The 17,339-nt window shown below is 36.6% G+C and overlaps 2 protein-coding genes and 4 non-coding genes across 7 annotated transcripts; 1 reads left to right on the forward strand and 5 right to left on the reverse strand.

The window, feature by feature from the left end:
- Window positions 1–412: 412 nt before the first annotated feature.
- LOC132253301 (small nucleolar RNA R38) lies at window positions 413–494 on the reverse strand. Its single transcript, XR_009465176.1, has one exon. It is a non-coding gene; the product is annotated as a small nucleolar RNA R38 (small nucleolar RNA).
- A 47-nt stretch (window positions 495–541) lies between these two features.
- LOC132253314 (small nucleolar RNA snoR20a) lies at window positions 542–626 on the reverse strand. The gene has a single exon (XR_009465189.1). It is a non-coding gene; the product is annotated as a small nucleolar RNA snoR20a (small nucleolar RNA).
- Window positions 627–682: 56 nt separating this feature from the next.
- Window positions 683–766, reverse strand: LOC132253302 (small nucleolar RNA R38). Its single transcript, XR_009465177.1, has one exon. It is a non-coding gene; the product is annotated as a small nucleolar RNA R38 (small nucleolar RNA).
- Window positions 767–841: 75 nt separating this feature from the next.
- LOC132253313 (small nucleolar RNA snoR64a) lies at window positions 842–920 on the reverse strand. Its single transcript, XR_009465188.1, has one exon. It is a non-coding gene; the product is annotated as a small nucleolar RNA snoR64a (small nucleolar RNA).
- A 447-nt stretch (window positions 921–1,367) lies between these two features.
- Window positions 1,368–2,616, reverse strand: LOC100264275 (bZIP transcription factor 29). Of its 2 annotated transcripts, none has more exons than XM_002280506.4 (4): window positions 2,288–2,616; window positions 2,056–2,188; window positions 1,891–1,975; window positions 1,368–1,709 (listed from the first exon to the last, which is right to left on the reverse strand). In XM_002280506.4, the coding sequence occupies exons 1-4, from the start codon at window positions 2,509–2,511 to the stop codon at window positions 1,588–1,590; spliced, it is 564 nt and encodes a 187-aa protein (XP_002280542.1). In that variant the 5' UTR covers window positions 2,512–2,616; the 3' UTR covers window positions 1,368–1,587. The 2 variants fall into 2 exon arrangements, with proteins under 2 accessions (XP_002280542.1, XP_010664778.1); XM_010666476.3 differs by having other exon boundaries at window positions 2,056–2,191.
- A 3,241-nt stretch (window positions 2,617–5,857) lies between these two features.
- LOC100245560 (uncharacterized) lies at window positions 5,858–17,227 on the forward strand. The gene is made up of 16 exons (XM_010666478.3): window positions 5,858–6,503; window positions 6,774–6,835; window positions 6,917–6,984; window positions 9,434–9,555; window positions 9,760–9,865; window positions 9,984–10,035; window positions 10,756–10,873; window positions 10,980–11,010; window positions 11,126–11,149; window positions 11,327–11,451; window positions 12,479–12,560; window positions 13,769–13,891; window positions 14,034–14,087; window positions 14,204–14,273; window positions 16,149–16,182; window positions 16,535–17,227. Exons 1-16 carry the CDS (start codon window positions 6,308–6,310, stop codon window positions 16,894–16,896), a joined length of 1,629 nt encoding a protein of 542 aa, XP_010664780.1. The 5' UTR covers window positions 5,858–6,307; the 3' UTR covers window positions 16,897–17,227.
- Window positions 17,228–17,339: the final 112 nt, after the last annotated feature.

The raw sequence follows: 17,339 nt of genomic DNA on the forward strand, positions 1-17,339 counted from the left end.
TTTTAAGCTCTCAAGAGAAAGATGAAAGGCATAGTAATGCCAAAATTCCGTTGGAAAAACAAAACGGGTTCTAGGAAAATAATTTTACGGTTTCTTTAATGGCTTTCTCGTGAACAGGATTAACGAATATCTAAACCTTACTAGTGATTTTAGTTCTTTTTTGACTTATTAATTCTTTTTTGTAGTAATAAAATTCACTTATTAATTCTTTTTCTGCCAATTATCAGCAAATAAGCAGAACGGGTGCTTATCATATTCAGACTACCTCTCTTCGTTACACTGGCACCTCCACTAGCAATGTTTCAAGGGCAATTTCTTATTCTTTTGAAACTTAGGAGGGGAAAATCAACAAATTAGACTATTAAAATAGTCTATCCAACAAATCAAAATCCGTAAAAACAAAACTTCGCAGTGTTGTGTCAGATCACAGATATCAGCACCAATGAATCAGACAGGGATAACTGTAAAAATGTATGTTCTCATCATCCACAAACACTGTCAAAAAAAAAAATTCTAAAAATAAATAAATAAGAAGAATAATGCCTCAGACCGTCCTAGTTCATGAATTTCAACATGAATGCAAATGCTTTTGCATTTCAGTTAATATTCAAACTATCATCATAGGCCATACAAATCAATTGAGGAAAAAAAAAATCAGAAATTACCAAAAAAAAAGAAAAAAAAAAGCGTCAGATGTAAGAAACATCAGCAGTCAAAAGATCAGACAGGGATAACTGTATATTTCTTGTTCTCATCATTCACATTTCGATTATTCAGGAAGAATACCGAAAAAAAAAAATCCCAATGAAAAGTGAACGAGATGAAATGAGGAAACAGAGAGGCATCAGATCTTCCTATTCAAAGAAAAGAATCATGCTACTCAGATCGAAATCTGAGTATTCAACAACTCTCGATATTCATCATTTGGCCTCGTGCATGTGTGTGCGAGTAATGATTTGGAGAAGAACAAAATCGAAACAAGATGAAAGAAAGAGTTTGGCATAAACAGATAGATGAAGATGCAAAAACATATCAAAGATGAGCGGCGAACTTGATCTTGGTGGCGAGGAAGCGGCGAGAGCTAGGGTTTTGAAACCGAGCGCAACGCATCGTTTTATAGACGAGGGATTTTGCCTTTGTGGTTTGAACCAGGATTGTGGTTTTGACCCTACGGCTGGGATTTTGAGATGGGATAGGGCTTAGCTGCACTGGATCCGATTATAAGGCGGCTCGCTCAAATGCCGGCCCATTAAACTCAACTTCGAGCCCATCTTGGAGTCATTTTAAAAGGGGTTAAAAATGCTTTCTAAGCATGCTTAGAAGCGCTTATTACGTTTGTGATAAATCACTTTTGGAATCTCCCCTGATTTTTATCAAAATTTTGTTAATATATTTTGAAAAAAAAAAACAAACTCAAAATCATTCCTAATAAATCTTTTTCCTCTTCCATCATTATTCTCAAGTATCCAAAACAGAAACATCTTTTCCCTGGCTTGTTTCCAATAGCATTAGGATACACCTTGCTCCATTCTCCATGCTTCAATTTCCTTCTAACGAGAAGAGAGTATGTGAAGAGTCGGCTTTCTCTTAATTGGGTCCAGAGTCTCTGACAAAACAAAGGGAAGAGAAGAACACCTTCCCACCACTAGGCTCTGCAGTTCCGAGAAGCTGTAGACGATGGACTTCCAGGGTTAATGCCTCCTTCAAAGCTGCAAAATCACACTAAAGTTTCGTTTCTATGGAGACTGTATGAAGCAAGAAGAGTGACATGATTTGAACCACATTTCATGGAACCCTCTTTGGCGAAACATCAGGAGGGGTTGGGATTGGGATATTAAACTAGCGGCAAAGAAGCATAACGAGGGAAAAAATAAAAATTCATATTTGTACCATCCCTGAACTGTGCCTCTTGTTCCATGGCCTGAATTCGGAGTTTCAATTCATTGTTCCGACTAGTGAGCTCGGCAGAATCTCTCTGGATACAATTAGAGTATAGCCTCAAGAGAAGAATAAAAAAAAAAAATCAAAATAAATTCCAACCCCCTTTAATCCTACCTGTAGGAGAGTAAGCAGGTGAGATAACGTAGTTGTCTCTGTTTGTAGAGTGTGCACCTTGTGTTCCAATTCTGCCATGTATCGCACCTTCCTCTCCTTGGAACGAGCAGCTGACTGACGATTAGCCAGAATTCTACTAGAAATTCATTAAGAACATGGAAATACACTCAATGATGCGTTCATCCATAAACCTATGCATATATGATCTAAGAATGGAGACAAAGGGAAACACCTTTTGGCACGCTTGGGGTCTACTAATGCGATCTCAGCAAGTTTCTCATTTCCCATTATCTTTTTCAGCTCAGCTCCACTAAAATCAACTTTGCTGCAATCTAGCCTCAACTTTACCAGGTTTCCATCCGTTGAATTGCCCTGAGAGGGAGAAGGTGGCCGCATTGGTAACTCTTCACCACCGCACTTGCTCCCCATGAAAATAACGTTGGGCAATTTCAGCATCGTCTCCTCCAGCGCTCAATATCATGGTTCTTTTTCATCAATACAGTCACCTTCATTTGTCTTCGTGCCACATCTGCTATCCATGTCCCTTGTCCTCGGTGGGAGACGAGTTCAATGTATCGGTATTATCCAAATTCATAGATGGCCTCGGCCTCTCCTATTTCCTCTTATCCTTCTCTCTCTCTACATCCCAGTCCCATTCCTATGTCACCAGCTGGCTTGGCTTATCTACCTCATGAATTTGTCCTGCCCAAAATTCCCTTGCCCATAAGGGCTGTCAATTGAGGTGATGGAACCCAGATGGAATATCGTTGTTGGAGTCTGTGCCCTCCAGTACTGGCAAGCTTAATTCTCGCTGACCCAACAGACATTACCTCTGGCAGCAGACGAGGCGGGAGAACCACCATTTTCGGTTCACTGTTTGGCTTCTTAGCTTAAAATCGAAGTGTTTGTCAACATACACTCCTTTTTTTTTCTTAATGACCCATACGCCAAAATGTCTGATCAGAAGCCGAACCATTACTTCAATCCATCATCCGATGCCATCATTTAAAGCCACCGGCATCAAAAGAGGAAATTTTTTATGGTCATTATTATGATGTTTGTAGCCCTTGCGAAGACTTTTGTTAGCATATTTAATGCAAACTTTTTAGGCACCCTATCTCTTTCCCCTAGTGCGATTGATCCACTTGCAACATTATTAAAGTACGAGTCTAGTATTATTTCAAACATTTGCATTAGTTCATTTGTTGGACAATGGCTTTCAAATGAGGGATTAACAATGTTACTTACATTGACCAATCGTCAAGGGCACAAGTGAACGAGATGGCTCAATCTTCATTGAAGCATTAGGAGGTTGATTTTATGTCACTAGCCTTTATCAAAAGAGTGGTTAATCACTAGCGAGGGCCTTCTCTATTCTTATTTGTTGGCTTAGTCTTTAGTTATCTTCTAGTTGGTAGATACAAATTTGTGGAACTTTTCTTCAACTTTTTATCACATTTTGAGTCATTCATATGGAGTAGGAGTGATGCTAACTTCTCAATTTAAATGATATTGGTATCGGTGTGAGGTTTAATATGATATTGCAAAGGTGGAAATTATAATTTTGATAAAGATTTTTTACAATAGCATATAGATTCTCGTATGATGTTATATAACTGAGTTGACAAGAGAAAAAATATCTTATGGTGTCATTTATTATTCTCCTTTGTAAAATAAGATTCTTTTCTTGGTTAAGTTGTAATGTCGAAACAAATACTTTCATCCAATCAATTAGTAATCTATAGTATGACTATCCCTTAAACCATACAAAACAAAGAAGATAGAAAGCTAATTAAGGAAAAAGAGGTTGAGAGATAAAAATATTGGATGACTTCTACCCAGTACTTGAACAAATGATTGTGAATATCCTAAAGTTTCTCCTAGTCCCTAGCATCAAACTCTCAATCACTATAACTTTGACATACACATTTTTTCAACCTTTATTATAATCAAGAAGATTGAGGACGAGGGAGTATGACCTTTTTTACAAAAAAAATAAAAATTAAGTACCTTATCTTTGTTGGGATGTAAAGAAACGTTATGTCAACAATGTTGATATCTAAGTGATCGATAATTCATAACCAAACAATTGATGAGAAGTTTGATGTTGTTTTGGTGCAATTGGTAATGGTATGATTGGAAAAAAAAATGCAAAAATTAATGGATCCATGGATGGAAGGATAGTTGGAAGTTGGTTTGAAAATGAGAGCAATGAAAGGTGATCTTATTTTAGTTGTCTCTAATGAAGTTGAGTTTGTCTAGTATCAATGTCAAACCCTAACCCTTCTATCAACTTAGGAGATAAATCTAAACATTTGGTTATACTTTGAAGGTTTTTGGGCATTGTCATGAATACATAAATGAAAGGGTTTAGAACAAATTGGTATGGTGAAGAGTTTTTAGATTTACTTATGGTTCAAAGAACAAAAGCAAGAAAAATATGCCTTTAATTAATGAGAAAGATAGACCCATGAAAAGTTTTTTTTTCTCTTAAACATACTTTTGAATCTCCATCATCATGATGACATTGACATGATCAACAATGGGTCATCATGGTTAGGTAGCATGTCAAATTGAGTTTGGAAATGTCTTGAAAATGCACCATTGAACAATTTGACATTTAATGATGAAACGAGTCAAACAATACAAACCACTAAGAAATCAAACTGTTTAGGTGTTTCTAATCCAATAGAGCAAGTTGATAGGTTAACTATTTAACAAAATCCACTTTATTGAAGATAAAAAAGTGGATAAATGTAAGAACACGATTCTATTGCTCTCCAATGATTATTAAAAAAAAATCAAAAGAAAATATAATTACACGTCATGCCATTCCCATCATTCACTTTTATGCTCTCATAATATTTATATTAATTTTATAAAAATAGTTTATTAGCATTTTTATATAAAATCATCACAAAAATTATTTTCCTTCCCATCGATTTCTTTTAGAATTCACCTCCAATATTTTTAATATTTCCATAGAAATTCAATTACTTAAATTTCATAAATTTACAAAATTTCCAAACTCAAAATTCAATCAACACTCATGCACCAAACGTGAAAGAATAATTGGGATTCGGACTGGCAACGAACCAACCCATCCTTGTAAACTGAACCATGTCCCATCAATGGCTTATTCCGGTACCTTTACCAGCAGTGCACAAAGGCCAAAACCGTAGCCTGCAGGCTCCAGCCCTGCGCCCCGCTGCATCACATACATGGCGTGCACAGCAGCCTTCTGTTTTATCGGGCAAACGAGAAATCCGCGTGCATTTAACATTTGATCGCCGATTTCATTCCAACGCGGCTTCCCAATACTGTAACTGCACACGCCTTTCCACCAATCACTAGTTCGAAACCAAATTAATATGATTAAATTTAAAAATAGTAAAATTTATTTTAATAAATGTGGGTTTGTCATAAGATTAAAAGGGAGGGTGGAGATTGGCCCGACACCATCCAAGTGGATGGAGAATCTGATGGGAGTGGGCCCTGGTACTTCGTTAGTGTTTGAATGTTAGAAGACATGATCTTCTGGTCTTAGTGGGCCATACGCCAAGGACACTCTCCCCCATACTTGTTCTATGGACAAGGAATTTTATCAACAAATAAAGGGGTGTGAACCATAAGGGACCAGACACCGCAAATTGCAGTTGTAATGACCAAAAAGCCTATTCTCGTCAGTAACATCGATCACAAAACGGTGGTAGTTTTGGTATTTTGTGAAAAAAGCTCGTCCACGTGTCGAACACATTGACTTATCCAAGGAAAGTACCTCCGCCCTGAAAAAATTTCAATAAGGGAACAAGACTCGCGGGAAGCATAAACCCTAGGAAAATCTCAAGACAACGACTGGAAAAGAAAAAAAAGGAGAAAATAAAAATAAAACGGAAAACAAAAGGATGTTCAACAAAATCCATCGACATTTTCTCTCTCCACAATTTATTTCCGTATTAATAAAAGTCCTATTCTAGGAAAACCCAAACAATCCCTTTTTTACCCTTTTCTATGCTCCATTTGAATTAGGGTTTCGTTTGTTTTTCTCATCCTGATCCAGGTCGAAACCCTAATCGCCCGATCCGTCTAACTAGCCGTTAGCCTTCCGTTTCCCGCTGTTGATCTACCGGCTTCGATTTGTAACCGTTGGATCCGTCATTTGGACCAGCGTTCCGCATTCTTTTTGACATAGTTTTTATTATTTTTTTTTAAATTATTTATTCGACCGTTACTTTGCCGGAGTTGGCCGGAAATGGCTGCAGCGGTGGAATCGGAGAATAAGGTTGAAGAAAAGAAGTCGGAGAAGGGGGGAGAGCTGTTGTTATGTGGGTCAACGTGTTGGGATGCAATCGGGCGGCGCAAAGGCACTTTGGAGGGCAATTTGGTGTCTCCCACTCGCCTGCGACCGCTCGTTGGCGTCGACATCAGGTTTGTCGCCGCTGGTTGTGGTGAGCTTCACTTCCTGTCGATTGAATATACGCATATTTAAATATTTTGGGTGTTTTGCGGATTGAAAATGGTCATGCTAAGAAGTTCATTAAAATGTAATTTGTGGAGTTATGTTTTCGTGTCTGATAGTTAAAATTATTGTTTTGGTGGTGTTCAATTGAACTCAGTTTAGATTTGATGTTTTTGGTGGATTGCTAATATTTAGGTTTTTCTAGATAGAGACCTACTGGGTTCTGATTGTTACTGTTTTTGTTTGAATGCCAATGTAGCTTCCTGTCATTGTGTGGCATTGGATGTTGAAGGTCGGTGCTATACCTGGGGCCGCAATGAGGTATGTGAAATTGAATAGAGTTGATATAAATGGTTTACCTTTTTGTCTATCATTGTTTGCTAATGAAGAATGGGCGTGCAGAGGGGGCAGCTAGGTCATGGTGACAAGCTTCAGCGCGATAGGCCGACTTTTGTATCTGAACTCTCAAAGTGGGTTATCCATTTTTTAATCACTTTGCAAGTCTAGTTTCCTTCCAAAATATTTAGAGGAATTGGTATCTAGATCATTTATTGAATTGGTCATGGGTGAATTTTTTTTTTAATATATATTTAATGGGTTATGCTCTTGTTTATAATGTACTCAATGCCAACTTAATCTTGAAATATATGGACATACTGATACTAAGTTATATCTGTTCTCGAGATATTGAGTTGCATCATTGTCTTGGAAAGCAGGCCTCTACAAGCTTGAATTTCATTGAAACCTGTGACTCTAATAAACCTTTTTTTAAGCTGAGCCACACTAGGTATCTTCCTCGTTTTGGGGTTTGTTGAGATGGGAAGAGATTCTTGATGATTGACTAATCCAGCTAAGGGCTCAACTTGTCTTAAACCCTCCTGGTGGAATCCTTGCACCTTGTTCCTTGTCCTTAAAACTCTAGTCAAAGGATGGAACAACACTATCTGCTAGGGTTGTCAAATCTTCATATGTAGGAAGTGGGTATAGAAGTGTGTAAATACAAAACAAGGTTTGAAATTTCAAACAAGATGACACAGGAGAAATTGGAGTTTTTGTTAAAAAAATCGTTGTAGCGTCCTTGCTCCTATGATTTATTGTTAGAACTTTAGTTGAGGATGGAATGACCCCAGTTAATTTTAATCATCAAATGACCCCAGTTAGTTTTAGTCAGCAACCGACTTCAGTTAGTTTTAGTCATTAAACGACACCAGTTAGGTTTCGTCAACAAACTTCACATGCAGTACTTGCGTGTTAAAACTTTGATTTGTCGACATTAAGAATACCCCTATTAGCATGGAGTTGTCAGGAATTTGAAGAGGATAAGGGGTATTTGTTGATTCTGCCAGGGCTTTGCTCATGGATTACAGTTTCTGTGGGACTTTTATGTGTATTTAAATCCCCTTCTTTGTGGGATTTTTAATATATAACCAAAAAACAATGGAACGCTTTCTCTCTAAAAAAGGAATTGCATAATTAAGTGAAGGAAATATTGTATGGCAAAGAGCGAACTTTGGGCTTGGCAAATTCTTCGAATGGTTGTGATTTGTGACGAGACAGAAGCAAGTGGGTGAAGATATTGAGGATTGGATCATAGAAAGCAAACAGTAATGCAAGATGGGTTACAGTGCAGGTTTGAGTTTTGAGTATGAGAAAAAAGATGTGAGGAAAAGGAAATGTAAATAGACACTAGTCTATTTTACCTATCAAAAGGAAAAAAGAAAGGAAAAATAAATAGACACCAGCCTACCTCAATTTGCTGGAGATGATGGGTAATGTGAATAATTTGTGTAATCCTCTCAAAGAGATTTCAAGCTCTGTTGCTATAGTAGCTATCAGGTGCAGGAGTTCTATAATTAAAGCTCCCGTAATGTGTGCTTGTGGGTGTTTTTTTTTTTTTTTTTTTTTCTTTTGTGTATGTGGAATAAATTAAGTGATTAGGGACAAGTAAGCATCTTATTTTGAATGTTCTTTTTATAAAATTGAACTAAAAATAATAGCAATATTTATTAGGGGGTTGCTTCTTATGTTCTAATAAGTTTACTAGAATGTATTTTTCTGTATATTTTCATAACTAGCTTATACGTTATCCTAATTGTGCAATGTTGATTTGTTATATAGCTAAAGCAAATAAGCTTCAAAACATGAAGGGAGTCAATGTTTTAAATTGTTATTGCCATAGAAAGTAGCATTTGTAACATGATCAGCAGAATTACTTTTAGATTCATGTTATTAGGCTACTTGTTTCTGTTTCTTATCTCTGTTACCTCCATACACATTTCTCCTGTCTCCTTGGTCCAACTTCAAAATCAAGCCAACCCAAAGGAGTCAAGATGAACAAACTACAATTGGAGCTATTCCAATTCATGGATCCACTTTGCTCTTTACCATTTGGTGAGGAAGGGAGTGGGTGTGGGTTTAATATGATTCTTGAAAATTTTCTTTTGTTAGTTTTACTCTATTGGATGATGCTGTGCAGCTTTAAACTTCTTTTTTTCTTTCATTGGAAACTTAGAATTTACCTCATAAAAGATGATTCCAACAGTTCAAGAAGGCTGGGTTATGTTTTAGAAAGGAGAATAACAACAAAACATACATAAGAAGATGTAAATGCATTTGAAATGGCTCATTTGGCTCCCCTTTGTTTGTTTTGGTGCATATGGAGAGAATGATTGAATTTTTAATGGCAAAGAGCATTCAATTGAAAAGCTAAAGGAGATATTCATTAAAGCCCATTGGGGAATTGCTGGTGTTTAGTGAAGAAATTTTTTTCTTTTTTTAACAGTATACTAGTTGGTGTTACTTCTCATCCATTTTTAATGTAGGAATTAAAATTTCTCTTCAACCTTTTGTGTCCTAAGCTTGTGAATTTTAATGTTTTTTTTTCCTTTTTGCTAAGCTTTAGTGACATTGTTGTTGTAGGTATAAAATCATTAGGGCTGGATCTGGAAGGAGCCATTCGGTGGTAGTTTCTGAAGATGGACAATCTCTTGCCTTTGGCTGGAACAAACATGGGCAGCTGGGTTCAGGTTCAGTAAAAAATGGTAGGTTTAATTTTTTAAGTTCATATTTGTTATCTAACTCTATATATGGTTGTTAATGGTGCCTGCATGTGTTTGTAGATCTCAATAAAATGGGTAATTCTATTATATTCTTAAACTTGTATGCATATTATTTAATTTTGATGTACATTGTTAATGGTACTTGAATGCATTCAAGGAATAATGTCTTTGCCCTATCTTTTGCAGAAGTTGAGCTATCACCTGTTCGCTGTCTTGTCTCTGAAGTAAAAACCGTTGCTTGTGGAGCTGAATTTACTGTGTGGTTATCTTCTGCTGAAGGAGCTTCTATACTGTATGGTTTGTGAAATTTGCTTTATTTCTGTTTGCTCAATTCTATGCCTTATGTGGCTTAAAGATATCAATTTAAGTTAGCTTACCCACCGAGTTGTATTCTGTTTCTGTATTTCTAGAACTGCAGGTCTTCCACAGTATGGTCAACTTGGACATGGGACAGACAATGAGGTAATTGAAGATATATTATTTTCTTTGTCTTGTATTATTTCCATTGAATTTGACCATGATAGGTTGACACTGCTTCACTCGACATGGTTATGGATGCTGGACATGGTAGTTTAGCAAAATTTAGTCCTGATGACATGGCTCTATATTTATGGTTTTTATGTTTCATGAAATTTATATTAGCAGGGAAAATGTTCAGGTAAATGGTAGAGATGCTATGGCATGTTATTTCTGAAGCTTATCAATAATTTCGTCTGATTATCACAAGTTTGAGCTGTTTCATTGGTGATCAATGAGTCATGAAGTAGGTTTATCATTGGGTGGGTGGATAATTGTAGTTTTGTCAATAAACGAAATGACCATGACAGAAAGAACTGTGTCATCAAATTAAATTTTTACTTGATGAATAAATTGATTCTTTAGTAATGTCATGATTAAATACATTAGTCACATGTTTTCTCTTACTTGAGAAGCAAATAGAGGCGACATGTTTATATGCATCCAAATGGTGCCACAACTTGGTGGACATTTTTTCCATTCTAGCAAGAGGTTGACTGTTCAGGAGGCTATTCATTTATAGGAAGAAGTCTCTCATTTAGATCATTGGTTTACAGAAGCATCACATTTTAGAATGCAATATACATGTAAGGAGAGTTTTAGCGATTGCATTGTACATGTAAGGTGAGCATTTTGAATCCTGACATATATTTGACACTCTTGCAGTACAATAGTAAAGATAGCTCAGTGAGGCTTGCTTACGAACCGCAACCACGCCCCAAAGCAATAGCTTCTCTTTCTGGGGAAACCATTGTGAAAGTTGCATGTGGAACAAACCATACAGGTAGTTATGACCCTTTCTGTCTCTGTGCTCTTTCTTTCTCCCTCTCTCCTACTTGCTGTATGTGGTTGTTTATTTTGCTTTGCCTTCATTTGTTTTGAACATCCAGTGGCGGTGGATTCAAGTGGCCATGTTTACACGTAAGTATCCTGCAGTTAATTGAGTTTCATGTAGCTTTTTGTCTTTTTACTTTCATGTTTTTTATTATGGATTTATTTATCTATTTACAGTTCATAAATTTTTTTGCTGGTTTAGGTGGGGATTTGGTGGCTATGGAAGGTTTGCACTGGCTTTTCTCATTCTGTTTTCTGTAGCATGCTACTGTTGACTTACAAATTCCTGATATCGAATGAATTCTTGAGACTTGAGTTTTCTTACATAATTCCTAATTGCCTTTATTCTTGTCCTTGGTGACCAATTTATCATGCATGTGAATTCTTGAGTGATTGTATATAGGCTTGGACATAGAGAGCAGAAGGATGAGTGGGTTCCTCGTCGTGTTGAGGTCTTTCAAAGGCAGAATGTTCTACCTCCTGAAGCAGTGATTTCAGCTGGTTCTGTTAATTCCTCATGTACTGCTGGTACGTAATGATGTTCACTTATGTGTTTCACTAAATAGATGTGCTTTTAAGGCTATGGAATTTGTGATGTTGATAACCATACCCATCAAAAAAAAAAAAAGAAAAAAAAGAAAAAAGAAAAGAGAAATTGTGATGTCGATAACCACCCCTTACCTAGATCTGAAAAGGTTTTGAGATGTACAAATTATAATAGTTTTCTGTAAATAAGAATACTTGAGCTTGGATGACTGTTGTTGCTCCTATGCATTTTACTGCGATTTTGTGAAATGCATAAAATTTCCAGTTCAGAGGTTCTGGTTGTGGATATTGATTAATTGTTTAATAAACTACAATTGGTGCACTTTCTTCTTACATGCTTCAAGAAATGCTGAACCACATAAATGATAGGGAATAACTTGTTGTTTGAATGGCCTTTGGTATTCTTAACTACTCAGCTAAGAATCTGACAGACTCAAATTTAGAGCTATTTGCCTTACCAATTACTATACAAGAACTAGAATAGGGAATTGATGTCTGTAATAGAAATCACTGTACTGAAATGGACTGGACCCCATATAGTTAAAGGTAAAATGTATAATTTTCCCAAAATTTCTAGTCAAGGAAAGGTTTCCATTAAGGTAAAATGGGAAGAAGTAAAAAAGAAAAGTGAAAAGAAACCAAACTAGAGGAATTCATGTTTGCCTGTTTATCAAACAAAAGATAAAGAAACATATAATATATTTTCCTCTATAATTCAATAAAAAGAAGGCCAATAAAAGTAAAATATTACTTGGACTTGTTTGTTGTTACTTAATTCGAAACCTAAAAATAAAATATTTTTGTTATTGAACTGAGACATCATGTATCAGTGCTGCAGTGCACAATCCTTAAAGAGGCTCCATAGCACAAACATGGCTTCCATCTGTATTGAACTGTCAGCTTCTTATTTCAATGAAGTCTGCAATTGGCTGCTCTTCTGTTTCTCAAAGAGCCTATCATGCTTTTACATTTTGGTATTGGGGTTAAATGTTATTTCTTCCCTTTACAGGTGGAGGGCAGTTGTACATGTGGGGCAAAATAAAGATTACAGGTGATGACTGGATGTATCCTAAGCCTCTTATGGATTTAAGGTTGTGCTCTCTGTCAGTCCTTTTCTTTATCTTAATGATGTTTATGAACCTTTAGCATCTATTTTAGAGTTTGCTCTTGGTGCTGATATTTCAGAGTTGACTGTCTTTATTGTTTCTTTATATATGCAATGTCAAATTTATGTACTATGTTTTCAGCAACTGAATTATGTCCTCTTGCATTGTGTGCCTTGTTGGACTAGACATCAGAATCCATGCATTCTACCTTGTTTGCTTCACGAGTCCTGTTTTCCACAGTTCTCCTTTAGATTGTTTTTTGCTGTTACCTTTGTGTGTGTGGTTTTTTGCTGTTATCTTTATGTGTGGTTTTTTTTGGCTGGTCCTGCATTTGGAATTTTTTTTTTTCATTAGTCACATCAGTTTGTAGTTTGATTAAGCCATGGTTTTATGAAATTCTAAAACCAATGCATAAGTTAAACTCATATGAGGTCTTTGTTATGGAAACTTGGCTATCAGTGACAGGAACTCGAGGTTTTCCATTGTCTTGAAAGGCTTAAAATTGGTCAGGTGACAGGACTTCTCGCTGGAATGGGGGAAAAGATACTAGTTTTGGCTCAAATCCCTTAGAACCTTAGGGTCATTTTGAATTTGCTCAAGTTCCTCTCTTCCCCTTCCTGAACCCTGAGCAGCTCTTGTACCAAGCAATGCGACTCTTTACACCACTTTGACTATCTCTTTTACCACCTTGAGGATGTGGCTGGTGATGGTTGGAGGGAGAAAATGAAAAAAGGGAGGAAATTTAAATATGTTTTTCATCCAATTACCAACTTCCACCTAGCATGGTGGTAAAAAGTGGAGCCAAAAGAATCATTTTCCTTCTAACATGGTTAATTGTGATGCTGTTGAGCTGGCTGACATCTGCTTTTCCTTTTCTGTAGTCCTATGATCACAACATTGTAAATTATCATCACAGCATACCATGGGGCTCTTGTGCTCAATTTCTTCAATGTATCTGGAATTTCTTATAAAGATTAAAGTTCATATCCTCCTGCACTATTTCTTAATTTCAAAAAACTTGAAGATGTTAATCATGCATATTGTTGGCCCATAGCATGGGTTGGGCAGCTTGGGCTCATGGAAAGTGTAGGATTTTCTTTAGCTAGTTGAGAGAATTGAACTTCACCATTCTGGATTTTGATCAACATTATATTTCAGTTAACTTGACAACATTTTTATCTTTGTTCTTTCAGTGGTTGGCATCTAAATTGCATGGATTCAGGCAATATGCACCATTTTGTTGGTGCTGATTCCTCCTGCATCAGTTGGGGCCATGCCCAGTATGGAGAATTGGGATATGGCCCTAATGGCCAGAAGTTTGTTTCCCTCTCTTCCACTTCCAGACTCTGTTTTTTCACACTTTTAACATTAATTTATCTTTCTTTTGAAGTTTCTGACCTTTTCTTCACATGTTAATGCTATGTTTTTCACACTTTTATGTTTAATTCTGTTCAATAGGTCTTCTGCAGTTCCAAAAAAGGTAGATATCCTTGAGGGCATGCATGTTATCACGTGAGTATTTGGCTTTTTTGTTTTTGTTTTGTTGCTTTTGTTTGTTTTTGTTTTTTGCATTTTGACACTTTCTATGTTAAATGTGTTTTTTTTTTGCCCCTCTATTTCCCGCCCAGTGTTGCGTGTGGGTTTGGGAATTCGATGGTGGTTGTTGATAGGACTAATGTTGGTGATCGACTTGATCAGGTAATTCTTTTAAACCTGCATGTGCAACTTTCATTTGTTAGAATTGAGTGCTTTTCCCGTAGTTTACAGTCTGGTTCTGGTTTCAAATGTGTTGCTTTTAGGGGGTTGGGTTGGCATGAGGTTTGACTTAAAATTGCAATAAAAATGCAGTTGGTGATTTGGGAGTTCCTTGGGGAAACACCATACTTATAGAACCACATGTTGGAATGCCAGAAGAATGATTAAAAGGGATTTGTAAATGAAACTAAGGCTTGAGGGTCCAATTATTTACAAGAATGAAGGTACTAGGTTGGCCTATAAGTTTCTTTATGCATCTGATTTTGGATGTATAATATTTTTTTTTTAAAAAAAGGCTTTAGTGATGTGTAGATGAACTAAGATTTCATTGTGAAATGAATCTACATAGCTGGCCTATAATATGGACCCAAGAAAGAAAAGGGAAAGAGGATTTGGGGGTTGGGGAGGGGGGGAGGATTTGGTTGGTTGGTGGTGCAGCATGGGGTGGTCCACGTAAGGAGAAATAGAGTAAAAGAGATGCGTACTTGGTTCATAGTGTTTGGCACAACCTGCCCATGTCCACTCTCCTCTAGCTTCAATCCTAAGCTTGAGGTTACTCTATTATCAATCAGGCTTTAAACCAAAGTCTTCAAGATTTTACACTTGGATGTGCAAGCTTCAATTGACCTTTATAATTTGCCACAACTAATACTTTTCACTTGACTAGCACACAAGTGCCATCTCACTTGAAATAAACCCCCGTGTGATACCTTACACTAGAAGTATTTCTCACAAAGTTTACAAGAGAAGAATAATATAACAAATTTTAGTTTTCAAATTTGGCTCAAAGATTACAAAGAAACTAGGATTAAAAGGTGTACTAAGTATAGATTTGCAAGTGTAATGAATGTGGACTCAAACACTCTTCAAAGCTCAATAACTAATGTAACAATAATTGCTCAAGGTTCCTCTCGTTCATAGATGCACTTGGAGAGCTTTAAATAGGAGTTTTTGAAGAAATGAGCTGTTAGACACATTTTGTACTTTGTTGGATTGACCACTTAACTAGCCATTAGTAGATACAAAAGACAACAGATGACCATTGGGAAGCTGACAACCATGACCGGTTGAGGTTGTTCCACGCCGGTTGTCGTGCACTTCTTGATTTTTTTTGAAAATCTTCACTTTTTAGTTCAAAAACAGTTGGGGAAAACTGGCTAAACAAACTCTTTATAATTTTGAAAACCTTTTGGGTATGAATTACCTAATTTTAATGAGGTTGTCATTTGAAAAGATTGAAAGCAATTTAATTTTTAACTTGGATAATTTTTGCTGTCTTGGAATGAACACTTGCATTCCTAACTTAGTGCACCTCAATTTTACATGAAATTGACCTAAAGTTGAATCTTTGATCTTCCTTAGCTTTATATTATTGAGTTGCATAACTTCTTCTTGATTCATCCAAGGTGATCTTCGTTTCCTATCATAGTTGAAATTAAACGTTAAAATCAAGCTTTGTTTTGTTATCATCAAAACATAGGTTTAGCCAAACCTTGGGTTAAAATTCATGAGTGACTTGTTTCACTTTAGATATATACCAGATTCCATTATGTGTAGACCAATAATCATGTTTTTTAGAATATGCGATTTAGGATGCCCGTTTTGGTAAACTTAATCTTTTTGCAGTTATAACCATCATAAATGCAATTCCTGCCAGATCTGTTTTCTATTTTCATGTGTATATTGAAAAGAAGCAGTCTCTGTATTGATTTAAACTAAATTAATAATTGTGTTTTGTTTGTTTAAGTGGCTGCTTCATGTGCATTTCTGTTAATAATAGATAGACAACAGTTTCTAATTCTTCTTTGTTTCTGACAGCTTGATATTTATGACGGGAAAGCTGCTGGTGAAGGTATGCTGATGTCTATAGTAACTATTTGAGCTTTTTGTAGAATTATTGGTCATTGAATGTTAAGTTTCGTTATCAGAAATATTTTTAGTGTTCATGTATTGGTTGCCTATTTGACATGTGCTCATTTAGGTAGTCTAATTGATGGAAAACCAAAATCTTTTTTTTGGATGGTTGATAATCCAGATTTCAGGTTGACTGGGGATCGTTAAGATTCAGTCAAGACTTTAGTTGACAAGTTTCTGCCTGTGGGACAAATACATTCCTGAAAAATGATCCAATCTCTGCTTTTCAAAATTTGAATGATTAGATTTTAGGTTTCTTTTACACTGATTCTGCAATACCCCCACTGCAGGGAGCGAGGAACCTGAAAGCCTGAATGCAGTTCCTAAGAAAACTACAAAGAAAGGTGCTGCTGCTGCTAAAGCTTCTGAGAACTCCAAGAAGAGGAAGAAGTCAAAAGAATCATCAGACTCTGAAAGCGAGGAGGATTATGAGGATAATGACAGTGATGATAGTGAAGTAGAGGTCAATGGGGAGGCAGAGAAGAAAAGGCAACGGGGTGGAAAGGCTTCTGGCAGAGGCCGGGGCAAAGGTGCTAAGAAACCTGCAACAGGGAAAAAAGACTCTGGGCGCGGGCGAGGCCGCCCTCTTGCTGTTGAGAAAACCTTGCAGCATTCTCAGGGGAAAGGGAAAAGAGGAAGGCCGAGGAAGTGATGAGTTAACATTTCTCAATTCGGATTGAAAACCTCGCAGCATTCTCAGGGGAAAGGGAAAAGAGGAAGGCCGAGGAAGTGATGAGTTAAACATTTCACAATTCGGATTGGAAATTTTGTTATCAATCCAGCGAAGTGTACTTAGTTTTGCCCATTGAATTATTTTTATTTACAGTTCCTTCAAACTGTTGTGATTCTCAATGGAAACAATCCTCCCTAACCAACACTCGATTCTTGAGGGCTGGGAGAAGGCATCAAACATCCTGAATGGTGATTTTATACCTGATTTCTTTTTGTTTAAATTGAAAGGGCAGTCTACTCATTCTGTTTCATTTATAAGAGGCCGAGTTGGGAAACCTTGCTATCGTCATGAATCCAAAAGTTGGAGTTCCCACATTTTAGAATTGAACTATTGTAGGTATATAATTTTTTTCAGGGACACGG

This window comes from Vitis vinifera, chromosome 18 (assembly GCF_030704535.1).
Source record: "Vitis vinifera cultivar Pinot Noir 40024 chromosome 18, ASM3070453v1".
Lineage (NCBI taxonomy): Eukaryota > Viridiplantae > Streptophyta > Magnoliopsida > Vitales > Vitaceae > Vitis > Vitis vinifera.